Genomic DNA, 25,114 nt, shown 5'->3' with positions numbered 1-25,114 from the left:
TTAAGTTTCCGACACATTTTTCTGTTCGTAATGGAATCTTAATAATTAGAATCTTTATTTTATTTACACTTTAGGTTTTTCCTGGGATTTTGTACTTTTAATTTGTAAATCCGTGTGAAATAATACATTTTTGGCTACACCCAAAAAAAAAACCGAAAGTTTACAGTTTGTACGTTCCCTAGCGAATCTAGGGTGAAACCAAAACGCGTGCAGTTAGTTTGCTGGTCTGATTTCAAGTCGTTTATTGATCGGGAAGCCCTCAACTTCGGGCCGAAGGTTAAGGTCTCCAAATTCTACAAATTAAGATATACATGTTGCGAATCGGTAATGTTTACAATAGGTACATGTTGCGAATAGGTAATGTTAACAAGAATGTTGGTAGAGTAAATAGTATAGGAATAGGTTCCAAGCAAAGAAATAATTTCATACAATAAAATTCATTAAACTCGAATATAATACAAGGTCCAAACATACTCCGCCCGTTGAAAGGTGTACAACCTTTCAAGAACCATATTGGATCGGCAGAGGTGCGATCTTGCAGATTGGTCGTCGTATAACTCCTTTGGCCGTTTGAACATTGACCACACGAACTTTGTTGTCCTCTCCACTGATCGAGTTGATAATGCGTCCAGTTAGCCAGTGCTGGGGAGGGCTATTGTCCTCATGTATGAGAACAATCTGACCAGGTTCGAGGTTTGCAATTGGAGAAGTCCATTTCGCTCGCATCTGAAGCGTGTGCAGGTAATCCCGCCGCCATAGGTCCCAGAGGCGTCTTTTTGTGTATGCTATGCGTTGGAATCGTGTTAGATACGATAACTTGCTGTCATCCACTGCTGGTTCCGGGAGTGCCTTGAGGGACGAACCAGTGAGGAGGTGACCAGGGGTGAGAGCTTCCCCGTCATTGGGATCCTCTGAATGACCAGCAATTGGCCGAGAATTTAGGATGGCTTCGGCCTCTATAGCGATCGTCTGGAGTTCCTCGTATGTCATCCCGCTGTCCGACATACATTTGATAAGTAGGTTCTTCATAGATTTAACCGCCGCCTCCCAGAGTCCACCGAAATGTGGAGCTCTTGGCGGAATAAAGCAGAATTCAACTCCAGTGTCGTTGCTGAAGGTTTCCAGATCCTGCTTAGTTTGCTGACTAAAGAGTTCTTGCTTGAAGCGGTTGAGTTGGACGCTGGCTCCAGTGAAATTTGTCGCGTTATCACAATATATGCGACAGGGACTGCCCCGACGAGAAACAAAGCGCTTCAACGAAAGAATAAATGTATTAGTTGAAAGGTCTGAGAGCAGCTCTATGTGGACCGCCTTTGATGAGAAGCAAACATAGATCGCCAAATAAGTCTTATATGGCACCTTGCTGCGTATGCGATAGGATGTTAAGAACGGTCCACACAGATCTACTCCAGTTACAGTGAATGGTCTGACGGTCTGCAGTCGGTCAGAAGGAAGCGAACCCATGATTTGGTTCGCAAGTCTGGGCTTGTAATGGTAGCAGTGGACGCACTGCCTGACTACAGATGATGCTAGTTTTTTGGCGTTAGCCACCCAAATGTGTAGACGAAGTAGTCCCACAAGCGCTTTGGCTCCAGCATGCATGTTAGTCCTATGCAAGTGATTGACAAACTTCCAGGTGAAATCATGGTCCTTTGGGAGGAGCATAGGATATCTCGCGTCGATAGGAATTGGGGCTCTAGTTAGTCGACCTCCTACTCGTAGAACGGTGAGTGTGTAGGTTCCTACTTCTACCTGTGACAAGTAAGGCGAGAATCCTCGAATTGTTTTGTCCTTGATTTCCTGATTTTTGGCAAGCTGTGAGATTTCCTTTGAGAACGAAGCATTTTGAATTGCAGCAACGATGTGTGTGAATGCCTGATTTAGTTCTGTGGGTGCGATGGCCATTGCGTCTTGAACTGAGAATTTCCTGTTGGCTGGAACTCTGTTGAATACACGAAGGACGTACGCTACTATTCTGAGAATACGTCGATAGGACCCAGTGCGATTGACAATTTCTAGCATGACGCTTCCGAGATGTGGATCATCCGCTATCTTTGGTTTGTCATCTGTAGATTGAATGCTGCTGCATGCGAATGAGACTGCCTTCCGCTTCTCCAAGTAGAGATCATCAAATTCACAATCTGGAGGTGATTGTGGCCAGAACTCCGGATCTAATCTGAGGAATTCAGGGCCAGAGAACCAAATTGTGTCCGATAATTCCGAAGCTGCGCATCCGCGTGAGACGATGTCTGCTGGGTTGCTCTTTCCTGGTACATGTCGCCAAGTTACATCAACCGATTGTTCTTGAATTCTGGATACTCTATTGGCAATAAAGCATTTGAGCTGTGATGAATGTAGATTTATCCAATGAAGCACAATTTGCGAATCAGTCCAAAAGATTGTCGAATTGATTAAGTTTGTGAACTTGTGCTTAATTTTTTGCCATACGTTGCAGAGCAGACTTGCTCCACATAACTCCAATCTCGGTAGCGAGAGTGCCTTGGTTGGCGCTACCTTTGACTTTGAAATTATCAAGCGTGATATAAACTTGCCGTCGATTTTTGTGCGCAAATAAATGCAACAGCCATATGCATGCTCTGATGCATCTGAGAACCCATGGATTTGTCCTAGCTGATGTGGTGACGAATTTACAAATCGAGGTATTTCGACTTGGTTGACGTTCTGGAGATCCGACTCAATTCGATGCCAGTCCACCTTGAGGTTAGATGGGAGAGTGTCGTCCCATCCAAATCCTTGCAGCCAGAGTTGTTGAGCGAAGATTTTACAGCGAACGACCACTGGGCTGAGCAAGCCAAGTAAGTCGTAGAGACGAGCCAGGATTGAAATTACGCGTCGTTTGGTAATCTCTCCGCCCGATGGCAACGCATATCGAAAACAAAATACGTCCGATAGGGGCTTCCAAGACATGCCGAGGGCCTTCGTCACATTGTCTCCGTTAGGCTTGATATGAAACTCCGTATTTGTTTCAATGAGATGACTTGCGTTCCATTTTGCAAGTGCCAACCCTGCGTCTTCGAGAATCGTGTTAACTTCGAAGACCTTCTGCTGCAGCTCTTCGATGGAATCTGCCCCTGTCAGCAGATCGTCGACGTACATGTCTTCGAGGAGTACGGAGGCGCCAACAGGATACTGCTCCTGTTTTCGTTGGGCGATGAACTGAAGACTCCGTATTGCTAAGAATGGTGCGCATGCCATTCCATAGGTCACCGTATTGAGCTGATAGATTTTCAGCGGCTGCTCACTTGAAGACCTCCAAAATATAAGTTGAAACTTGCGATCGTCGGGGTGTACCATAAATTGTCGGTACATTTTAGAGATGTCTGCACTGAGAGCGTGTCTGTGAATGCGAAATGAGAGGAGTGTTAGTAAGAGCGTCTGTTGGATGGTTGGGCCGACCATAACAATATCATTGAGCGACATGTTGCTCGATGTTGTAGCTGACGCGTCGAATACTACACGTAGCTTCGTGGTGGAGCTGTCCGGGCGTAGAACTCCATGGTGGGGAATAAAGTAGTGTGGCTGGGTGAGATCAACATGATCTCTAATCTGCATGTGATTGAGCGAGAGATATTCGCTCATGAATTGGCTGTACATATCCCGTAGCAAAGGGTTGCGCTCTAGGCGCTTCTCCAGTTGTAAAAATCGAGATTTGGCTGTCTCCATTGATGTGCCCAGAGCGTCAGGGGAGTGCTTGAATGGTAAACATACCTGAACGCGTCCGGAGGCAAGAACTGTCACATGAGAATTGAAGTGGTTTTCGCAGGCTTCTTCTTCCTCTGTGAGTGCTTGACGTTCTGTGCTCAGTTCTTCTATTTCCCAAAAGCGCTGCAAGTTGACGTTGAGATCGCGAACGCTTTCCGTTTTGCACATGAATGCGTGTGCCTTTACACTTCTAGGCTCGTCAATTCTGCCGCCAAGCAGCCACCCAAGTGAGGACCTTTGCAGATAGGGTAGATTTGGACCCAGAGAGATTTTTCCTTCTCCCAAGAGACCAAAGAATTCCTGGATGCTGATTAAAATGTCGATCTTGCTTGGTTTGTAGAAGAAAGGATCGGCCAGTTCGATTCCGACCGGAAGCTTCCATCCGTTGGTTTCGACAATGCTTTCCGGCTGGCTTTGAGTGATGGATTTGGTTATGGCGAATTCGAGCAACCATTCCCCGTGTCCGATTCTTGACTTTACTGTTGTGGTGACTGAGAATTTCATTTTTGCACGTGCATCTGCAATGCCACAGATGTCATATTGTTGCCGAACACGGGTCAGTTGGAGCCGCTTTGCCAATTCTTCGGTGATGAAGTTGATCTCCGATCCGGAGTCGAGGAGAGCTCGTGCGTGTTGATAGGACCCACAATTGTCTTTGATAAGAACCACTGCAGTTGGAATGAGAGCACGTTTGGACTGTCTGGCTAGAAGGGACACTGCGTGCGTTGTGCAGTGATCCGCTTGAGAAATGTCATCCATTGGCTGTGATGCTGTGATGACCTGTGTGTATCGGTGCAAACAAGTGTGGTGCAGTCCGCGGCATACGCGGCATTTAAATTTGGAAATGCACTTGCCTGCCATGTGCCCCTTTCCGAGGCAATTTATGCACAAGGATAGTTGCTTTGCGATGTTGAACCGCTCATCCACGGTGAGTGCAGCAAACGATGGACATTTACCGATGTTGTGATCCGTTGATTTGCATTTTAGACAGGTGTTCTGGGCGGCGACAAATGCCTTACGTAGGTTGCCGTGGCGTTTGTCGGTTGGTTTCTCCTGGCGCTTCTCTAGCAGCCGCTCCTTATTGATGCAGGGCGCGCTGCAGTCCAGGAATTCGCTGTGTCGGCTTAGCGTTTTATAACAGTTGTCCCAGGATGGCAACGTGTCATAATCTTGAGATCGATTGTAGGCCTGACGAGCATCTGCATCCACCTTCAGGAGAACGTTGTGGATTAGAATTGCGTTGAGAATATCAGTTTCTGAGCCGAGTGATAGCAATGACCCGCGCAGTGCAGAAACGGTGTCCAAGATACCACGCAGTGAATTTGCGTCTGCGGGTTCCATGATGGGTAGGGCGCACAAGCTAGATATGTGCTCCAGAAAGATGAGTACCTTCTTGTCGTATCGCTCCTTGAGGCGATTCATGGCTTTGGGATAATTGTCTTCCGAAACTTGAAAAGACGACACAACACTCAAGGCGGTGTCGGACAAGCAACTAAGGAGATAATTGAACTTGTCGACTGGGTTAATTGTGACGTCATCGTCCACCAAGTGCGTAAATGCAGTCATAAATCGGCTGTACTCGCTGTATTTTCCATCGAATTTGGGCAATTTTAATGAAGGCAATCGAGTGTGATGTGACTGGGAAGAAGTAGAATTTAGAAAACTGTTGTCGTCTATTCTTTCGCGTTTAAGTTTGGAGGAGCTGCTGAGAATGGCTGCCTTGGTTGAGATGAAAAACTCATCGAGGATCTCTCTCTCTTTGTTTTCTGGGTCTAGACGCTCAATGTTGGATTGAATTTGAGACGCTTGCCTGAAATGAGCGTCTAGCACCTGCGCTCGGCAATCCAATTCTGCGGCAGTCATCCGATTATCAGCTTCCACATGGTTCTTGAGGTTCTTCATGGCCAGAAGTAGGCTGCTCTTTTCTTGTAAAAGAGTAGCTAAACGTTCTTCCGGCTTGGCCATCTTATTGCGTCGTAATTATTTTCCAAGTACCGCTTTCCACTAGTGATGTGTTTCCAAAAGCCCTTGCTGAGTGTGACCGTTTGTTGGAAGTATCGATAAGTCAGTACTTGGAATTCCACTTTCCAGTGAACAGTGTTGCCAGAAGAAGAATGTAGATCAAAAGAGAGAACCAAATGATTAGGTTCCACTACGAATGTGTGGGTTATGAGACGGTTACATAACTGTGGTTATGTAATCGATGCGACGATGCTCCAATTTTAGTTCCTTTTGGTTAATGATTCTGCCGCTCGGACAGATCGAAATGGTGCGAGGAGGAACACGAAATTGGTGGCACTATGATTTGATTACTTTCGGCGATGACGATTATATTGTCACGAAGAAATGTCACGAATTAGGTACCGGGTAGTAGATGCGCGACCGATATCTCGCCACAAACGCTGTGTGTTGATCCGACTGATCAAATCTACGGTTGACCTTTTCCAAACGAGTTCGCCGAAGTATGCGAATTGAACTTGAAATTGAACTTGATACAGAACGTGAGTCCTGTCACGGTCGCCAAAATGTACGTTCCCTAGCGAATCTAGGGTGAAACCAAAACGCGTGCAGTTAGTTTGCTGGTCTGATTTCAAGTCGTTTATTGATCGGGAAGCCCTCAACTTCGGGCCGAAGGTTAAGGTCTCCAAATTCTACAAATTAAGATATACATGTTGCGAATCGGTAATGTTTACAATAGGTACATGTTGCGAATAGGTAATGTTAACAAGAATGTTGGTAGAGTAAATAGTATAGGAATAGGTTCCAAGCAAAGAAATAATTTCATACAATAAAATTCATTAAACTCGAATATAATACAAGGTCCAAACACAGTTAATACGCGTTGTATTAAAAGTATACTACAGCTAGTATCAAACTGTCAGTATTAATTTAAAACTAAATAATGTAAGGAGCAGACTCAATAGTGTTAAGTTAAGACTAAATAGTGTTAAGTTTATGTCCTGAGTTTAATTTCTATACCGAAGTTTTCGGTTTTCGTTCCTGGTGTGAAGCCAGGATGCTCTGGTTTGGAACCTGGACATTTCGAACAGAAAAAGTGTTACCGCTTTTTAATGCTATTCGGACGCGTTAGTATTTTAAGGGTTTTACATTAGTGTATTTTGTAAACGACGCTGCGGTCTGTTTAAGGTTTGTTTGTGAAAATTACTGTGAAAATTTTAATATTTGCTTATTTTGGGCTTATTTGAAATGTAAGTACATTTAAATTGTGTCTTAGTCCATAACTAATGAGTAAATTCTTTTCTTTTTACTGACACCACCTTGAATTGCGCTCCAGATGCCGGGAAACTAAGGATCTTGCTATTGGCTTGCATTTTTTCTGACCGCGGCCAGCGCAATGTTTACTTCAATATCAGCGTCCCCGACCAAACTCCGGTGTTCATCTGGACGGCGACCACTCTGGAGATGATCAGCGACATAAGCGGTAAAACTGCATTTGCCCAAATATGCATACACACGTACATATTTTGTACATGTATTGTATTTATGTTTATTTGTTAAATTAAAAATTACCTTCAGTAATTTATAAAAATGTAAAAAATATTTTTAATAATATATGAAAAGTACAGAACAACATTTTTTGAATTTTGTCTCTTTTATACGGGGTATAATATTTATACTGGCATTATACTAAATAGTATACAAAATAAACTAGCACCCTAAATTTCAGTACACTGAGTGAGTATAAACTGTACACTCGTTAGTTTAAACTTGACAACTTCGAAAGTTTCATTTTTATACTTTCGAAGTCCATTAGTTTAATACTCAGAGTATCGAGAAATTTTTGACACTCAATAGTTTACTTTTAATGTAGAAATAGTTTAGTTTCTATGATCATTTTTTTTTGGGTGTAGCTTTGCCTATTTTCAATATTGCGGCCTGCTTTTTCTTGGTAAATTTATTAGTTGACCTAGTTTTTGGTATTTTTAACATCTTCTTCCAGAGGCATATTTCTGTTCTGTTCTCCCCTGACCATTTCCGGAGTCACGTCGACACTTCTCCGTATTTATGCGCCCGATGCGTCGCCATAAAGTTGCCGTGCTGCGTTATAAATACACGTCTTAAAGTTATTTCTCCGGTCCCTCGCTCTTCCGTTCGGCACCTCTTAATCCTCTTTTCTCCGACTCTGTTTATCCATCGCTTTTTGGCCATTTCTCTTGGCCTCCGCTTGGTCGCATCTTGTGGGCCAACCTGGTCGCAGGAAATGCATTTTAAATGTCGGCGGCGGCATAAATAAACCGTTAATGTTAACATGGAGGGCAGGGAAATAGGAGGGTTACATGGACATGGGTGGGTGAGGGGGGATGCGTTCAGAGTTAATTTATGAGCCGCGGCAACAAGGACAAACGAGGAATTTCATTCGATTTCGCATTTCCATTCCGTTCCATTCGATTCGATTCGATTTTGGGGAAAATTCCTACTCGCCCTCTTGCTGGGGAAAAGTTTGACAGCCACTTGGCACCTTCGGAACTTTTTTCTAGCCCAGCCCACCATTCCGGATCCGGATCCCGTTTTTGTGCTCCTGCTACTGCTACTCCAAACTGTCCCCAGTTCCCCGGCTGCTTTCGCATTCACACAAAGTTCAGTAGTTGGCCAAAAGTCACTTGGCATGCATATAAATTGTCAGCCATTAAATTTGCATTGACATTTTGGCCGTGTTTTTTAACCCACCGCCGCCCAGCGCAGGCATCCAGATCCCCCCCGCCTCTGTCCCCCCTTCAGAACCCCTTCCATTTCCCAACCCCCCACTGGATTTAGCCGGGTGATTTATCTATGCACTCTTTGATTGCATGGAGCTGCGAGCATTGGGGGCAAATTCTCGACGACTCGACGAGTTTTGTTTGCCATGTTTTGGTGCTTGTTTTTATTGAATTTCCTGAATTAATTTGCCAACATCAGGCTGCCTGCATATATACGAAAAAACTAAACAAAAAGTGCCTTGTGGCTACGATGCGACAAATGCCCTTACTGTTGCATAGGAAATCGTGAAGTAATCAACATTTTCGCATAAGTAATTTAAGAGCAATATTTCGTTACATTTTGCAGTAAGATTAAAAAACATGTTCATATTGTTTTAGGATTGTTTTGATTATAGTCAACTTTTAAAATTCAAGAATAATTTTTTTGTTTCATTTACATTGTAAACTCAGAATAGGTAAAATATTAAAAAATTGTTTGTAATTTTAAAAAAATATTTATCAATTAATATTATAATTAAATTAAATTATATTTTGATAATAAACAAACACTCATATTATTTTATAGCTTATATTATTAATGGTAATATTCATGGGACTTATAAAATAATATTTTGTAAATATATAAATATTTATAGTTTATTTCTAGTCATTTTATAAATTCAAGACATATTGGAACGACCTCAGAAAGTGTATCAAAAACTATAGGATTTACGGGGAACGTTAGAAAAAAAACCAAGGGAGCGAGAAAAAAGTCTGTGGAACGTTGATTAAACTTGGCTTGGCATTGACATGAGTCGAGGAGCTGCATCCACTCCATAGATTCAATCCGGATCCGGATATCTTTTCAGGTTGGTCCAGCAATTAGCCTAATACCCAAGGACCTGGTGGCTTTCTCGCTTGGCTTTTAGCCATATTGAGTCGACCAGCAGTCGTTTCCCCATGTGTCCCAATCATAATCAAAAAAGGTTTACCCCCAGCCACCACCACTATTTATTTTTTCTTCGGGATTTATGTAATCACATCGGAAAGGAGGTTGGTCAAGAGGCATTGACTAAAGGCTTAATTGTGACTCTATGTGTGTGTGGGTCTGCCATGAAAAGAAATCTCGAAATCTTTTCCAGGTAATCATTACTTTTGCCAGGACATTTCTTAGTAATTCATTCGATTTGGGGCAAAAACTTCTGCCCTAATTTAACGGACGGTTTTTGTCGAGAGTTCTTGAATAAAAGAAAATATTATCGATGGTGTGAAGATGAGAAATGTTGTCTAAGTTAAAGACATTTTCGGAGATGGCCATAACATTTCTTGTCTTTAATAGTGCTTTGAATATTGTATTGTATTGTATTTTGTATTGTATTTTATTAAGCAATGGACTGCTTGTAAAACATTTATAATATTTTGTATTTAAGAACTAGAAACGCCAAACCACATAAGGGGAATTTTTTAGCGATATGCCCCTGCTCACATCGAGTGGTAGGCACGTTGAATTACATATTTGAGGACAATAACAATAATAACTTATTATAATTAGACACTGAAGAGACTCCATACAACAAGACGTGACTGAGATCATTATATTTTTCACAAAGAACACGGAAAGGGTCATTAAGGGCAAAATTTGTCCTGCAAAATGGCAGAGACAAAGGCCGATACCGGCGAATTGTCCTGCATGGCACATTCCAGTTTAGGGAACTAAGGAGAAAGGAGGAGTCGACATCACCATTTATTAACTTGTGTATAAACATAACACCGTGACAAATCCTACGGTTGATCAGGGTGGGCATGTCTAGTAAACGCAATCTGGCATTATAGGATGGCAACCGACGGCCAGCTTTAGATTTCTTGCGAATGACGTTGCTCTGCCATTTACATCTGCATTTAATTTTTCGTGTGAATTAAATTTCCTTCGCTTCACTTCGTTTTTCGATTTTCATCCACCTTGTTACCTCAAATACTGACAGGTGCCTGGGGTCAACTAGCCGAAGGTGAAAGCATTCCCGTTAAACGTTATTTACCTGCAAGCGCTTTCAAATGTTTTGCAGCAAAGCCGCAGCCCTTGTCGCCCTTCTCCAGCTCCCTGAAGACGTTTAAGGGTGGAGTCTTTAGTTCGCCACGTTTATTTATTGCAACGTTTTTGACAAGCTTTAAAATATCCCCGCTAAACTTTGATCGCACTGGCGATGTGGAAAATCTGAAAATTCCCAATGGAACAGCTTCTTGTGCAGTGAGAGTAAAATTTTAGAAAAACATAATGTAGGTGTAAATTGCTAAGAATTTCAAAAAATTTTCAAAGCCTTCATAACGTTTAAATAGGGAAATGTCCTTTTTGGTTTATAATTCCGTTTAAAAATTCCTAAAATTGTGTTCAGTATGTGTTTTAAAAGATAAAGGGTTGCACTTCTATAATTTTTTGACTTCATAACAAAAGAAGAATCCGAAATGTTGAATTTGTGAATGTTTTACATACAGGGAATTTATAATGATTTATTTAAGGGTTTTATGCATTCATATCTAGAGGACATCAATTTGATTAAAAATTATTTTTAGGTTTAAGATAATGTAAACTAATACCTTACAAATTTTGGAATATCGTCCGTTCATAAAATACCAAAGATTTTTAAAAACCAATATAAACTATATTGAGGTTTTTAACGTGATAAAACTTTTCAAATGTAAAATAGTAAAATATTTTTAAAGTGTAAGCCCCCCGCCAGCACGTGATGGCTTTGGCTGAGCCCAAGTTGCACCTTGCTGAGGTATTCTTCTGGCTGATGCTGCTGCTCCTTGCAGCAAATGCAGCGTGACAGTCGCGGCTTTTTCACTCAACTCACACAACACACACACCCGTTCTGTAAAACCTGTATTGAAATGTGGGTCGAAGGGTTGATGGAGAGGAGGGTGGAATAGGTGGGGTTCGTGGTAGGGGATGAACCGAGGGGACTTCACCACAGCGCAGCATTTCAAAATTCAATAAAAATCCTTTTGTTTTCGCTACGCGCGCATTGAAAACTTTGAGCCAAGGTTTGTTGGCTTTCCATGGGGCTGCATGACTATGACTTACACCCCCTTTTCAACCACGCCCCTGCTTGCGGTACATTTTGCACGTACGCTGCATTTTTACGCTTCGCATTTTTAGCAACAATTTCACCTTCAGTCTCTGCGGCTGATGCTTCTTCTTCTTTCTCTTACAGTCCCATGTGTATGGGTGCGGGGGCGTCGAGGGCGTGGCATGTGTCTGTACAATTTTAAATGATTTGCTGAGGGCGTGGGTCTGTTGTGTGGTTGTTGTTACAGCGTGCGTTTTCATTAAGACCAAAAACCGAATCTTTGCCCAGGGAGAAACGAGATTCTGTGGCTCGACTTTAAGTCAAGGTAAAAATGGAATGGCGTCCTCGCAAATCGATAAGTAAAGTTGAAAGCAGCAAAACTGGCGGAATAAAGCTAATTAATTCACATTGGCGATAAGGGGGAAGCGGCCACCGTGGCGTATGAGCAATCTGTCTGTCTGCCGGCGGTTTTCATGGACGAGGTTTCCGAGCAGGTAACTTTTGTACCTTTTACCCATATTGTTGTGTTGCTGTTGCCATATAACTGGAATTACATTGTTGTTTTCCCTCTGGGCTGATCCAGCATATTAAAGGGATTTTCGTGTTCTGCTTTTCGAGACGAAAGTTTTCACGAAATTATGCAAAATCAGAGTTTTTCAGTGTGCTATTTGGCTGTCAGATTTAGTTCAACGATTTTGTAATAGTTAAAATATGAGCGGCTTATGATAATGGCTTGTAGTTCATAAACAAAAGTTGTTATATTAGCTTTAATAAAAATATTTTAGGAATATAACAATTTCTATAAAAATAAAATATAATTTTAGTATTTATTTATTAAGTACCAACGTTATAGCGATTTTTGTTTTAATTGTTCTTAAATTTGATTGAATTCAAATCAGTTAAGCGATTTATTAATTAAATTATGACAAATAAGAGTGAATTAGAGAATTATTTCCAATCAATCAACTAAGTAAATTTAAATCATGGGATTACTTTGACTCCCAGGTGAGCAATGCCATATTTTTGAGACTCCTGGTATAAGCCAAGTTTATGACAGTTCGCATGGCACAAGGCAAATATCTCACATTGTTTCGACACCTGAGATAGATTCGCAAATTGAATGCAGAATTTGGAAGGATGACGGTGGACTCGAATCGGTCGAATACATGGACAGGCGTCGTCTAAATTATGCGATGCCCTGCGAAAGCATTCACACAGTCATTGCATAGAGCAGCTTATTTCGATCCAACTTTTCCACTTCCCCGCCTCACCAGTTTCCCACCCCACTCAATTTTCCCAATCGTGTGTGGGTTCAGCGGTTTGCCTACCTTTTATTCTTTATGTGTATTGATTTGAAATGAATCTCCGTGTAAGCGAGGCCAAGCGCAGAATCCGCTTCTGAATCGGAATCAGCAAGAGCAACAACTGCAGTAGCAGCTTTTCAGCTGTAAGCCGAACCCCCCCTAACCACGCCACCCATGTAAAAAGTCCCAACTACAAATTGCAATGTTCCAATGCCCTGGGTATTGTTGGGTATTTTAAGTTCCATCAGAAGTAGGTAGATTGTAAGCTGTACATAATTGTGTATTTTAGAGAGCTTTTGAAATTAAGTAGGTAAGTCTCAAATGTACAAGAAAATTTAGCTCATCTTAAGAAAAAAATTAAAACTGATAAAAAAAATATTAATTTATATTAAAATTATCAATATTTAGATTGATTAATATAATATAATATTAATTTGTATTTTTTTTTATCTATTTTAAATGTATTTTTTTTTAATATTTTATGTTAATATTAAATGCAGTTAAATTGTAGTTTCTGGAATTTTAAAATTGGTATTAACTGTTTTATTATCTTGGAAAAGAGCACTTTTGATGCGGTGCCACATTTTTTGGCTAAATATTTTTGCAAATTTCTCGCCATCCAGCTCAGTGTCTGCTTTTCATTTTGTCGATACTCCTGTTTCTGCTGCCATTTCCGCTCCTATTCCTGCTTTGGCTTTGGCATATAACTTACTGTCATATTTTCATCTAGCCATGGCTCCGCACTCCCCCGCCCCGAAATCCCTACCCTCCGCTGCTCTCTTTGTTATTATTGTGCTTGCTTTTCTATTGAATGCTTCTTTCGTATTAAAAGTTTCATTCTTTTCTGCATGCTGCTTTTTGTTCTTCGGGGATCTCTGTTTCATGGGGCTTTCGAGGGGTGAAGATACGCTCTTCTGGATTTTGTTAACTTTGTTATTTCTGTTGTTGTCGAGGACGAGAACGAGGACGAGGAACTGGTGGCTGCTGCTGCTTGGCGCTATTCAATTTTCAATAAAATATGTAAATTTATACCGCATTCTGTTGTCCTCCTTTTGCCCGCCCCAATATTTCCCCATCGCCCTGTAACTTTCGGCCCTGTTCCTGGTCCAGGACTTGACCTCTCTGCACCAAGAAAAAAGGAATTTGGAAAACAGCCAAAACAAATATCACTTAAATAACTTTTTTGATAATTATAAAATTATATTTTGATAAATTTTATACTTGTCATAACTTAACAAAAATTATTTAACCTTAATAAAATATAACTAGATTTATCTCTTAGTTATAATATTATTATTTTTATTGATTAAGTAATTTTCTTAATTAAGCAAATTAAAAAAAGCAATAATTCCAAATGTACGTACAAAAATATTTTAGTAAACTTAATTTTATAATTATAAATTTTTTTTCCCAGTGCTGTTCTTATCTCGGCCGTTTCTCATCGGCAACATTTGATAGCTCCATGTTATGGCCAAAGCTCCCGCTCCTCTTTCGCACACACACAGAGACAGTTCCCCTGTCTGCCACTAAGCAGTGAAGTATGTTATTAATTTGTAATTTGTTTATGGTTATTTGTGCACAAATCAAAGGCCAGAGATTGTTACTTTGAAGTAGTAGATGCAAAGAGCTTACCCAGAGGAGAACTTTATGCTGATGTTTTGGCAGAAGGGCAGAGTGATGGGCAGATGGGGGAAAAGGGGTGGAAGCAGAATCATTTTGAATATTTAAGGAGAATTATCCCATGATAAACTCGCTGAAATTGAGTCGAAAATTGACTTGGTATGTCGTTTGAAAAACGTTTTTGCTTGTTTAGCTTGTATCAGCTTATTTGGGAGATTTGTGCTGGGCTTAAGTGTTATCGTATTTTTTCATGTTCTTGTTGGGTTGAAATTTGTCCAACAAACTTTGAGTACTAATTATAATGTTTCGTACAAGAATTTAAAAATATTGAGTCACTGTAAATTATTTTATAATATATAACCCGATTTGCAAAGCAGTCCATCAAAATGAGTTATTTTGAAATTCATTTCTATCGAATAACAAAGAATTATTTAAACAGTCTATCAAAAGCTTATATTGACTTATCTCAGTTTGGTTGGAAAATGCGTTCGATTTATTGTATGCTCTTTGTAAGTGTTGGCTTACTTTGAATTCTGTAGAGTTATTTGAAAATTAAATGATGTACCAATATAATTATTAGGTACCTATTAATTTTGATGCATTTTTTTTATTTTATATAGCCATTTTTTTAAAAGAGATTTTAGTCTTTTTTATTATTTTAATAATAATAAATAAGAATAAGGAACAAATATTGAATGAAACTGCAAATTACTATTCGTGATTAAATGTAGACAATATTTTGCCTTCAAAAAAAATATAGAAAAAATAGATTGTAAGTGTATTCTCGCATTTTGCTAGAAGAAATCAGCATTTTCCTGTGTGTTCGCTTTTGATTTTTCACCCATTTGCTGGTTAACTGGGCTGCAACAATATAATCAATCATTTAACTTCAATAGTCACGTTTCCGCTTTCCCCACCGGCTAAGCAAATCAAATCAAATCAAATCAAAGGAAATAAAACGTCAGGCAGAGCTGTGTAAGGACGGTTTTTGTTTGACTTTTGCATTTTTCATTCAAAAACCAACAATAAAAGCAGCCATATGAACAGCAACAACTCACTCATTCGCATTCATTGTCATTTGTTCCATCTCGTGTGTATTTATTCATGCATTTGTTTGCTTTCTGACGCTTGTTTCCGAAAAATTATGTGCAAACAAAGTTGAATTAAAACCGAAAAAAGCCCAAAAAAGAGAATAAAATTGTCAAATAAGCGCAAAGACAAACAAAAGCGGAACGCGACGGAAGAGCGCTAAAAAATAACCTCGAAATGCAAAAAATATACCAAAAAACAATAAACCCAAGCACACAAAGCGAATTTAATTGCCTGTCCCAGAAAAAAAGAAAAGAGAATAAAGATCCTTCTTGTTGTTCTTGTTGCCTTGTCAATGTTCATTTTACTGCAAGGGGCACAAGTTCATAAATAAGTACGAGTATATGCTCCCCAGTCTTTGTTGTATCCACTAGACAGAAGACACAAGACACAGGACCATTCCCATGACTGGCAAAAGGCAGCATCTCGCCACTCCACTCAAGTTTGTGCTAAAACAAAAGTTAATTAGAATGTTCCTCCATTATAATGCGTTGCCCCGTAGACCCATACTCCGCCCCTGCTCCACCCCCCAAAACAAAAACAGAAACCCAAAAAAAAAACAAGAGAGAACGCTATAATCGAGTGCCTCGACTATTAGATACCCGTTACTCAGCTAAACAACTTAATAGAAATATGCCTCCTTTTTTGTTTTTCGAAGCTGGAATTAGCTCCCGTTTTTTACCCAGGGAACTCCACGTGGAGGCCTTCTAAAACTTTCAATTCTGCCTAGCACATCTTCCGTCTCTCTCTAGCGCAGGTGAATGCACTTGTGAAAAACGAATACGAGCAAAAAGAGACAAAATGCGCGCCCTTTTCAAATAATTTAAAATTTGCAATAACATATTGTGAATTAGTGTGACCACAGAAAAAAAGGACAAAAAGTTCAAATTAACCATCTGAATAGATGGCGCTATTGTATATTGAATTGAGCCATCTACCCCAAGATATTGGTACTACTGGCCATGAAAGGCGGAAATGTAGGCGCTAGACAGGTTTAAGCGTTAAATGGGTTTTGCGGGCGTTAGAGTGGGCGTGGCAAACTTTTACTTGGCAAATCGATATGTATTGACGAAACAAATACATATCAGTTACTATTTTCATAATAGCTTCAAAACTGTGGGCGATAGAGAGGGCTAGTGGGCGTTAGAGGGGGCGTGGCACCTTTTTGAAATAAACTTGCGCTGCGTAGGAACTCCCAGAATCTGCATGCAAAATGCCAATCTTCTAGCTTTTATAGTTTCCGAGATCTCAGCGTTCATACGGACAGACGGACAGACAGACAGACAGACAGACGGACAGACGGACAGACGGACATGGCTAGATCGACTCGGCTAGTGATCCTGATCAAGAATATATATACTTTATGGGGTCGGAAACGCTTCCTTCTACCTGTTACATACTTTTGCACGAATACAATATACCCTTTTACTCTACGAGTAACGGGTATAATAAAACCAAAAAACAGAAGCTGAACAGACAAAGTTGCAGGCAGTAAATTAGATTAACAACAACAACAAACGTTGACAAAACAAACGCAACGAGCAATTAAAAATGTAAAATTTTGTGCTCTTAGCTTTCGTCTTGCCTTAAAATGATTTGCGCAATTTTATGAGCAAGCAAGTTAAATGAAGCATTGCAATTTGGGCTTGAGCACAATTTTAGTAGTAGTTTCTACCAGGAATTGTCCTACATTTTTAAAAGTTGATAAATAAGTAAAATTTCTACTAAAATATATTTGACAACGGATGGGAAGTGCCACAGAAATTACTATAAATTATTTAAAGTGAAATTATGGTATCAAAAAGTATCCAACAATAAATTTCGGTAGCTCGATGATTTTAATCCTTGAAAAGTGAGAAACCATCCTGATTTCTGCGACGTCCGGTATTAAAAGCATATTATTTCTCCGGTTGTATCTGCCTGTATTTGGCATTAATTTGCTACCCAAGAAAAGTTGTCCTCGAATCTATTACCATTTTCGGCAAAGGAAATCCCAAAGTCAACTGTTAATTAGACTCAGCGACTGTACCATCAATGCTTGAGCATGTTTTTCTTTCGGCTATATCAACTTTTAACTAACCATAATTTATGGTGCTCAGTGCTAAAAAGTTGGTCGAGGGACCGCTCCTCCATGTCCATGTCTTAAGCTATTTTTAAATGGGCTTCGGACAGAAACTTTTGCAGAAGCAAACAAACAAAATTTTTGGCGAGTTTTTCCGCTGACCCTCCGCCGCCTCTCCTGGAAAACTGTTGAAAACTGTAAAACCGTAACAGTTGACAGATCCTTCTAATGATAAACGAAACTTGCAAGTGGCAATGAGTTTTTAATGAAGCCCGGCATGTCCGGCAAAAAAGCCTAAGAGCCACCACTGAGGAAATAATTAAATAAAAAAATATTCCCTTTTAAAATATTTTATTAAATTGGCGAAATATTTGTTTCAAAATTTTTATCCTTTAATGGTTTTGCAGGAATCAAAATTCTTCGTTTGAGTAAATAATATAACTGTGAACTTTTGTATATTTTTGTAGAAAGCAATCACCTGGATGTGGAATGTTTTGCTTAATTATTTTTTTTTAGTGTGAGAGGGAAGATTCTAAAAGCTTCTGGTTTAGTTTGTGTTTTCAGTTTTCGGTTCCATCTGCAAGTCAAACAAAGTAAAATGGGGCAAAAGTGGCTTTAAGCTAGTTGAGCGGCCCGAGCGTGTTTGGTCATATTTTCAACATGGCTAGCAAATAAATAACAGGACAAACTTTTCAATAAATAAAATTAAAAACTTTTCCTCAGCGTTCGCCCCGGTCAAAAGTTCGTCGCCAGGCGGCTCGCACACACAAATCTCTTTGGGTTTTTCTTGTTTTACTTTTTTTTATTTTTTCGTTTCGTCGAATCAAATTCGAGTTGGGCAAACAAACAAACAGAGTAACAGGAGAGCGTAACAGCGAATTGGGGCACCAGGGGTTAAAGGGTATGCAGTTGGATTTGGGGTCCACAGGACAGACAAACGGCAATTGACCGTAAAAATGTATATGTATATGCCAGTTAAGCCGAACGCCTATGAATGGCTTCCAAGACCTCTGGTGAAGAGGATGGCTGGGATTCCTGGCCAGGTTCACAACTGTTGTAAACTTGGCCCTCTAAGTAAACCAACTGAAGCGCTTGAGGTTTGAAAACAATCACCTTGACGGCCGAATTTCATTTCGAACATCCTTGGCCTGAACTGCCCACAATACAGTGGGCTTATAAAGTGGGCAGACACATGTTTGTAATTTAAAGTTGTCAGAAGCTTTTTAAAGAAATTTTAATTAAATAAAATAGACAAAGGTTTTATATTATTAAAAACATTTATTAAACAGAATCTTGATTTCTACAAAGACAACAATTAATTTCCTAAAGATTCTTAAATTTCTTCTCTACCAATAACTTCAATACATTTTCTAAAGCATCTTTCCGATTCCCCATTTGTAATTGAATGTTTCCTTTCAGCTTTTAACCGCTTTACAAAAAGTACAAAAAAAAATGGTCGAAAATCTCGATATATTTCTGCGATCCCTAGCCACTGATTGCCCTGAACCAATCAGAATACTGTTTGCACTCAGTGTAAGCAATCAGTTGAGCAGAGCAGGCGAGTTCAGTTCGCGTCGCGGGGCAGCTAAATCAACTAAAAGTTGGTGCGAAGAAAAAACAAAATCAAATTTGGGTGGTTGGGGATGGTCGAGGGGGGAGTTGAGGGGCCAAAAATGAATTGGTCAAGTGGAAAAATTGGCAGTGCTCTTGGTGGAGCGTTCAAGGGGGTGGTCGAAAAAGTATTGAAATACATTTAATGAAAAAGTTAGACAAAGTCGCGTGGGAAGGCAAAAAATCGGAAAACGTGGAATCCAACTTGCCTTCGTGGTTGTGGCGGAAGACGAAGCAATTTTCCGCCCACACACAGAGTACGTACACCCACAACGGATCTGGTGTGATTTTAGTGTAAGCAAGAGGAACAAGTACCAAAATAAAAATTGAGCATGCTAAACACTGATTGCGTTTTAATGCCGGCTATGGATGAGTGAAGTGGGATTAAAGAGTGTGGAAAAGTTGTGCAGAAAAAATTCCTAAATAGATAAGATCTACTAAGAAAAGGAGTTAAAATGTACAATAATAATGGTCAAAATGAGTTATTCATATTTATAATATTTTTAGCTCAAGTGTGAGACTATAATAAGTATTGAATTTATTAATGATAATGTTAGTATTTAATTTATTATTGTTTTATATTCAACTCCATCATTTGTTAAAAAAAACTTTATTTTGGCGAAAAAAATGTTTTTTAAGCAATGCTTAAACCCTTTAATTGTAAATATTATTAGAACTTATTTTTGAATTATTATTTTAACACAGGCAATAATTTCCTGGAAACTATAATAATATATTTTAAAATGATTGAGTACAGAAGTTTATCATAGACTTTATAAATAATTAATTTGCATTCAAACTCGTTAGTTAAGGTTGAAAAGGGGTTATAAAAAATTTGTGACCCAAGTTTAATTCTCTCACACCATTAAAACCAGCATAAAAGGAGTTTTTCCATTCGAATCTCGAATAATTTGCTCATTTATCTGGCTGTCTCTCTGCCGCATCGTCCATCATCTTAACGCTTTTTCCCCTCTCTTCATTTTCCAAGATCAGGCCAATGCGACGGGCGGCTAACTGATGATTCCCTGACCATGGTCCATGACTTTCCTGCAGATAACAAATTGGGCTGCCTCCAGTGCTCCATCTTCAGCAGCTCCCTCTTTATCACCTCCTAAATGGCATTCCTTTCGGCCCTTTCGTGTTGCTCCTGCTCCTGTTGCTCCTTCTTGGGGGTCCGCATCCTTTGGGTGCGTCTACCTCCCCCGCATCCTGTCCTATCAGCTGCCCCTGTCCCTTCTCCTGGACCGGCAAATCCTCCGCCTCCTTATACAGATATCCTCATTTTTAACGGCTTGGCATTTGCAAACTGCAGCGTCATTTAAACTTTTCTCATTTGATGGCAGCGGCGGCAGCAGCGACGCCAGCGCAAAACTTCGTCCTGCTGCCGCTGCTGCCTTTGCAATCGAGTCTTCAATGAAGGGGACGCAGAAGACCGGAGAAAGAAGGAGATGCAACCTCTCGATAAGCAGTGCACTCGAAGAAAACATGCTGTTTTTATTTCCACAAAAATTTCTATTCAAAGAATAATCCTCAAATCGCACTTTTGAAATTGTTTTCATAAAATTTCCATTTAAAATAAACTTAATGAGTTTATTTTGGGAATAAACTTCTTCAAAAAATAAATATAAAATCCAACTTTTAAGAATTTATTATTTAAGAATAAATTGAGAAATATTTTAAAATATACACCTAATTTTTGACATGAAAAAATGTTCCGAGTGTAATGACAAGGTTCTGGGGTCGATGGGACTGCTAAGAAATTTTGGCTTCGGTTTCCCTCAAGGATCGTCATTGTTTGGCCAACGCATTTTTAATATGCAACTAATTTGCAGGACACGACAGCGACGCAATGCGGCAGAGTCCCTTGGAATGGCGGAGGGATTTCCGGACGGCAGGAGGTTGGGACTGCAACCTTGCAGAAGCAGGTGCAACTCAGGTGCCGGAGATGAAGATGGTGCAACTCGGTTGTGTCCCATGACGGCTATTGTTTGAATTCAATTCCCGCCTTTGTCGCCTCTACTACTTTGGCCAAAGTTTCGCACGCCCGGAGTGCACAGCCTCTTGCCCAATTCCCCTCTCGATTTCTCATGGGCTCCCCTGGCTGCTGTTTGACTTTCAGTCTCGAATGATTTACCTTACAAGATAAACAGACCGACGCAGGCTTTGTCTGAGCAGCCAAGTTTGACTTTTGTCTTTTGTGCCTCTAGAGCAGCGCGAATGCTGCTCCTTCTTCTCTGCTGCTGCTGGCTAAGCTGCTATGACACTGAAGACTTACTAAAGTAAAATAAAATAATAATACCTACTAATAATAGAAAATATTATTATTGTTTTATTTGAAATGTAGTAAAATATAGGTACCTTTTCCAATATTTATAATTTTTTATGGAATTAATAGACTTTGTATAATAGAATAAACAAATCAAATTAAGTCCCTTATTATATATTTATAGATTACCGATTCTAAAATGTTGTATGGTGAAGCTTAACAGATTTTGTATCGTTATTAATTGCTTTTTTTTATTTTAATAAAATTATTATTAATGTAAAAAGGACCTATTGAATGCTATTCTATAGAAAAAAAATGTTTGTTCATTTATAATTTTAATTTTATGTGGTGTTTAAATAAGAATGACTACTACCTTGTGGTTTTAAGATTTTTAAAACTATTAGAAATCTTAAAATAATAGTATACTATTTTTTATGAAATCTCTCTGCAAGAAATATTTGAGCTAAACAAAATTTATCCAATATTTTACAAATTTGTTTTAGTCTATCCTATTAACAAAACAGATTTAGTTTGTAAAAAGGTCAGTGTCATATGGACATATTCTTGCTTACAGCTCAGCAGCTGCTTTCTCTGCTCACTTCCCTCCCAGAGCTTTTTGGATAATGCGCTTGAAATTGTTGCTAAGAATGGCGCCTGCCTCTTTGTCTCTTTTCCTTGGCTGACGGCGCATTGGGCCTGGGCAATGCAATTTCAACTCTTTGATAACTCGGCTAAAGTGCATTTGGCTGACAACGATATGCCCCTCGCCCGGCGCCTCGGATTCCCCTGCTTATCAGTGAAAAGAAAGTAAGACACATGAAAATGCAATAGCCAAAGTTTGATATGAAAACGCACCGAGTCGCGCTCTTCTTTTTCTCCGCTCTCCTCAGCCGCGTATTGCAAAAGTTTTCAATTGTATTTTTTCCTCCATCCAGCCTCCATCCGCTTTTTCTTTAGTTTTTCCCCCATTCCCGATTCTTGTTCGCACTTTTGGGTTTTTGTATGTGATTGCGTTTAATTTTGAATGTTGCCGCCAAGCTGATAAATTGCCTCCGCATTTGCATTTCCTTTTAACCACAGTCACATACCCCACTTTCCATCCCCCACAGAAAAAAAAGGAAGCCATCTGCATCCTCTGAAAAAACGGGGGAATATTTTCGCGCAACTTTCTTAAGAGATGAATTGTCAGCTGAGCAAATGCAACTGTAAATGGAGGTGAATCCAAGGGAGGGATTGCGAAAAAAGGATTTGAGACGAGGAAGTTTTAAGGAGATTCGAGGTGCGAAATTTGCTGAAGAAACTTACAGTTTTATTGATTTCGGTTTACCTTTTTGCCATTTCTTTTCGCGTTTTTACTTGACGGTTAAGAATTGATAAAATTCGAAATGATTTAACTGAGACCAAACTTAAACAGACATTGTATTGAAGAAAGCCAATCATAGAGTGGTGTAAATGCTAGTTTTTATTTAACCGAAAAATCTGAGAAAACTCTTACAGTTTTCTGAAAATCAGTCTGTCCTTGATTTGTTCTCCCCCCAACGCATTTCATGGCCAAATGGAGACCACACGTTGTCAACACATCATATCGACCCATTTACTTGGCCCCAGCTTACGCAACCTTGTCTTAAGTTAAAGTCAAAATCCGCAAATAGAACCAAAAGAAAAGAAAACACATTTATGTTGCAAAATATGTCACGTGCCGAAGTGTCCGAGTGCCAATAAGTGAGGGAACTAAAAGAGGAACCGGATGGAGTCCGGGGAAGGAGGATAAAGGAGACTGCGGACAGCGGACACATGTTCCTGTTAGTTGGAGAACTGTCCTCGTCCGCTCAAAACTTGTCACTTTTTACGCGCAGCTGCAGTTTATTTTAAGATTGGCCGGGTGGCACCTTCCCCACCCACTTTCACCACCTCGGCTGCCTTATTTCGATGGCATCGCTGACGCTTTTCGCTTACTTTCCGCTGGCCGAAACTTTTCCACTCTCGTCACACTTTCCTTCAAACCCACGTCCCGGTCCACTCTTCTTAACACTTGTCGCTACTTTTTAGCTATTTTGATTTTTGAGAAACAAAAAGAGAGTAGAAGTGGCGGAAAAGGCGGGATAGAAAAATAAAATAAGGCCAAAACACCGAAGGCTGGAATGCCCTTAATTTCATTTGGATTGTTAAAAGAAAATATGTAGTAAAGAAATTAAAATTTTTTTACCCAAAAACCTATAGTTTTTACAAAAATATATATTTCTTGACTATAAAAATTATGATATACCAAACGCATAAAAAGCATAAGTATACAAATGGTTGCATTGTTTTAAATCTAAGAAAATAAAATCAAAACTACCAAAAAAATGTGTTTCATTACCAAAACTTTTGTATTTATATATTTACTTTTAGAAAAATAAGTGGATCAAACAATATGATTTTCTGGATTGTGTTGAAGTCAAAGAACCGTCTTATACAGGGTATAAATAAAATAAGTGGGACAGGGGTTCCGAAACATCAACGGAAAGGAAACTTTTGTTGCTGATTTCTTTTGCAATTTTCGGCAGCTGCCCCCGCAGCCTCCTCCAGTTACCCCATCCCCAATCTCGATCTCCATCTTCATCCCCATTCCACCTCCACTGAACCGGCGTCATGTGCGAAATAAGTTTCACACTTAACGACATAACAAGTTTTCGCCGGCGAATGTCCGCGTTCCCCCATCCTCCATCCACCATTTTGCTCCTCACCGAAGACGCGACATTGTCCAGGGTTTTCAGGATTTTCCGGGTTCTCAGGGTTGTCAGCGACAACGCGTTGATTTTTGAGTGCAGGTCATTTCATAAAGGGGCGGTTAAGTGTGTCTCCTTCTCGGGGCAAAGCGCATTGTTAGCTGCAAATGAAACAATCTTCAAGAACGTTTGAAGAGCTTAATTCGAGAGAGTTATGGCTGAAACGGAAACTGTCAAGAGCTTCAATTGCGATGAGAGATGTCCTTGTGCAGATGCAAGCTAAGCATGTACAATATGCACAGCTAAAGATCTTCATATTAAAGTTCCGAAATCCGGTGGAAATTTTGTATCATATTTATCAAGACTGGATTAACAAGAAAATTTTTTTTTGAAAATTTAATAATTTTTCCAAAAATATAATCGTTTTAATATAACAAGATCACGTTATTTTTGAATATCTTACAAATTCTTTAATTATCGAGAATCTTTCGCAATATTCTCTTATAAATTCATGGCTTCCCTTTGCACTTTTTTCCAGTCTGTCATGTTTCGCCGAAGATTCCGCGATATGTAATTTAATTTCATGCATTGCCTGGCTAATGCGCTTTGGCGCTTAAAAGTACGCTATAAGTAAGGCAAATGCGCAAATGTGCTTAACAAAAAACAAAAAATAAAGTTTAAAAAAAGTTTGGCCAGTGGCGTCGTCGTCGTCGGAGGGGGCGCGGAAAATTTTCGAAAGTATGTGGGAGGGGGTGTTGCTCTTCAGTTTTGGTAGTGTCAGAGGCAGCGGCCTGGAAACAATGCGCGACATTCAGGCGACATTGTTGCCAAAGCTTTTTACAACTCGCATGAGTTTTTCCACCGCCCCCTCGTCAACCCAACCGACCACCCACCACCCACTCGCCCCTTGCGTTGTCATTTGCGCCACAGCAGTTGTAGCATATTATCTAAATGTGTTGCTCTACA

At 39.8% G+C, this 25,114-nt stretch overlaps 1 protein-coding gene across 1 annotated transcript; it reads right to left on the bottom strand.

The window, feature by feature from the left end:
* Nucleotides 1-501: 501 nt before the first annotated feature.
* On the bottom strand, nucleotides 502-5,688 carry LOC123003213 (uncharacterized). Its single transcript, XM_044394988.1, has one exon. The coding sequence runs from the start codon at nucleotides 5,686-5,688 to the stop codon at nucleotides 502-504; it is 5,187 nt and encodes a 1,728-aa protein (XP_044250923.1).
* Nucleotides 5,689-25,114: the final 19,426 nt, after the last annotated feature.

The sequence above is a fragment of the Drosophila takahashii genome, chromosome 2L (genome assembly GCF_030179915.1).
Source record: "Drosophila takahashii strain IR98-3 E-12201 chromosome 2L, DtakHiC1v2, whole genome shotgun sequence".
NCBI lineage: Eukaryota > Metazoa > Arthropoda > Insecta > Diptera > Drosophilidae > Drosophila > Drosophila takahashii.
Note: the sequence above shows the minus strand (reverse complement) of the source record. Positions and strands in the feature narration are given on the sequence as shown.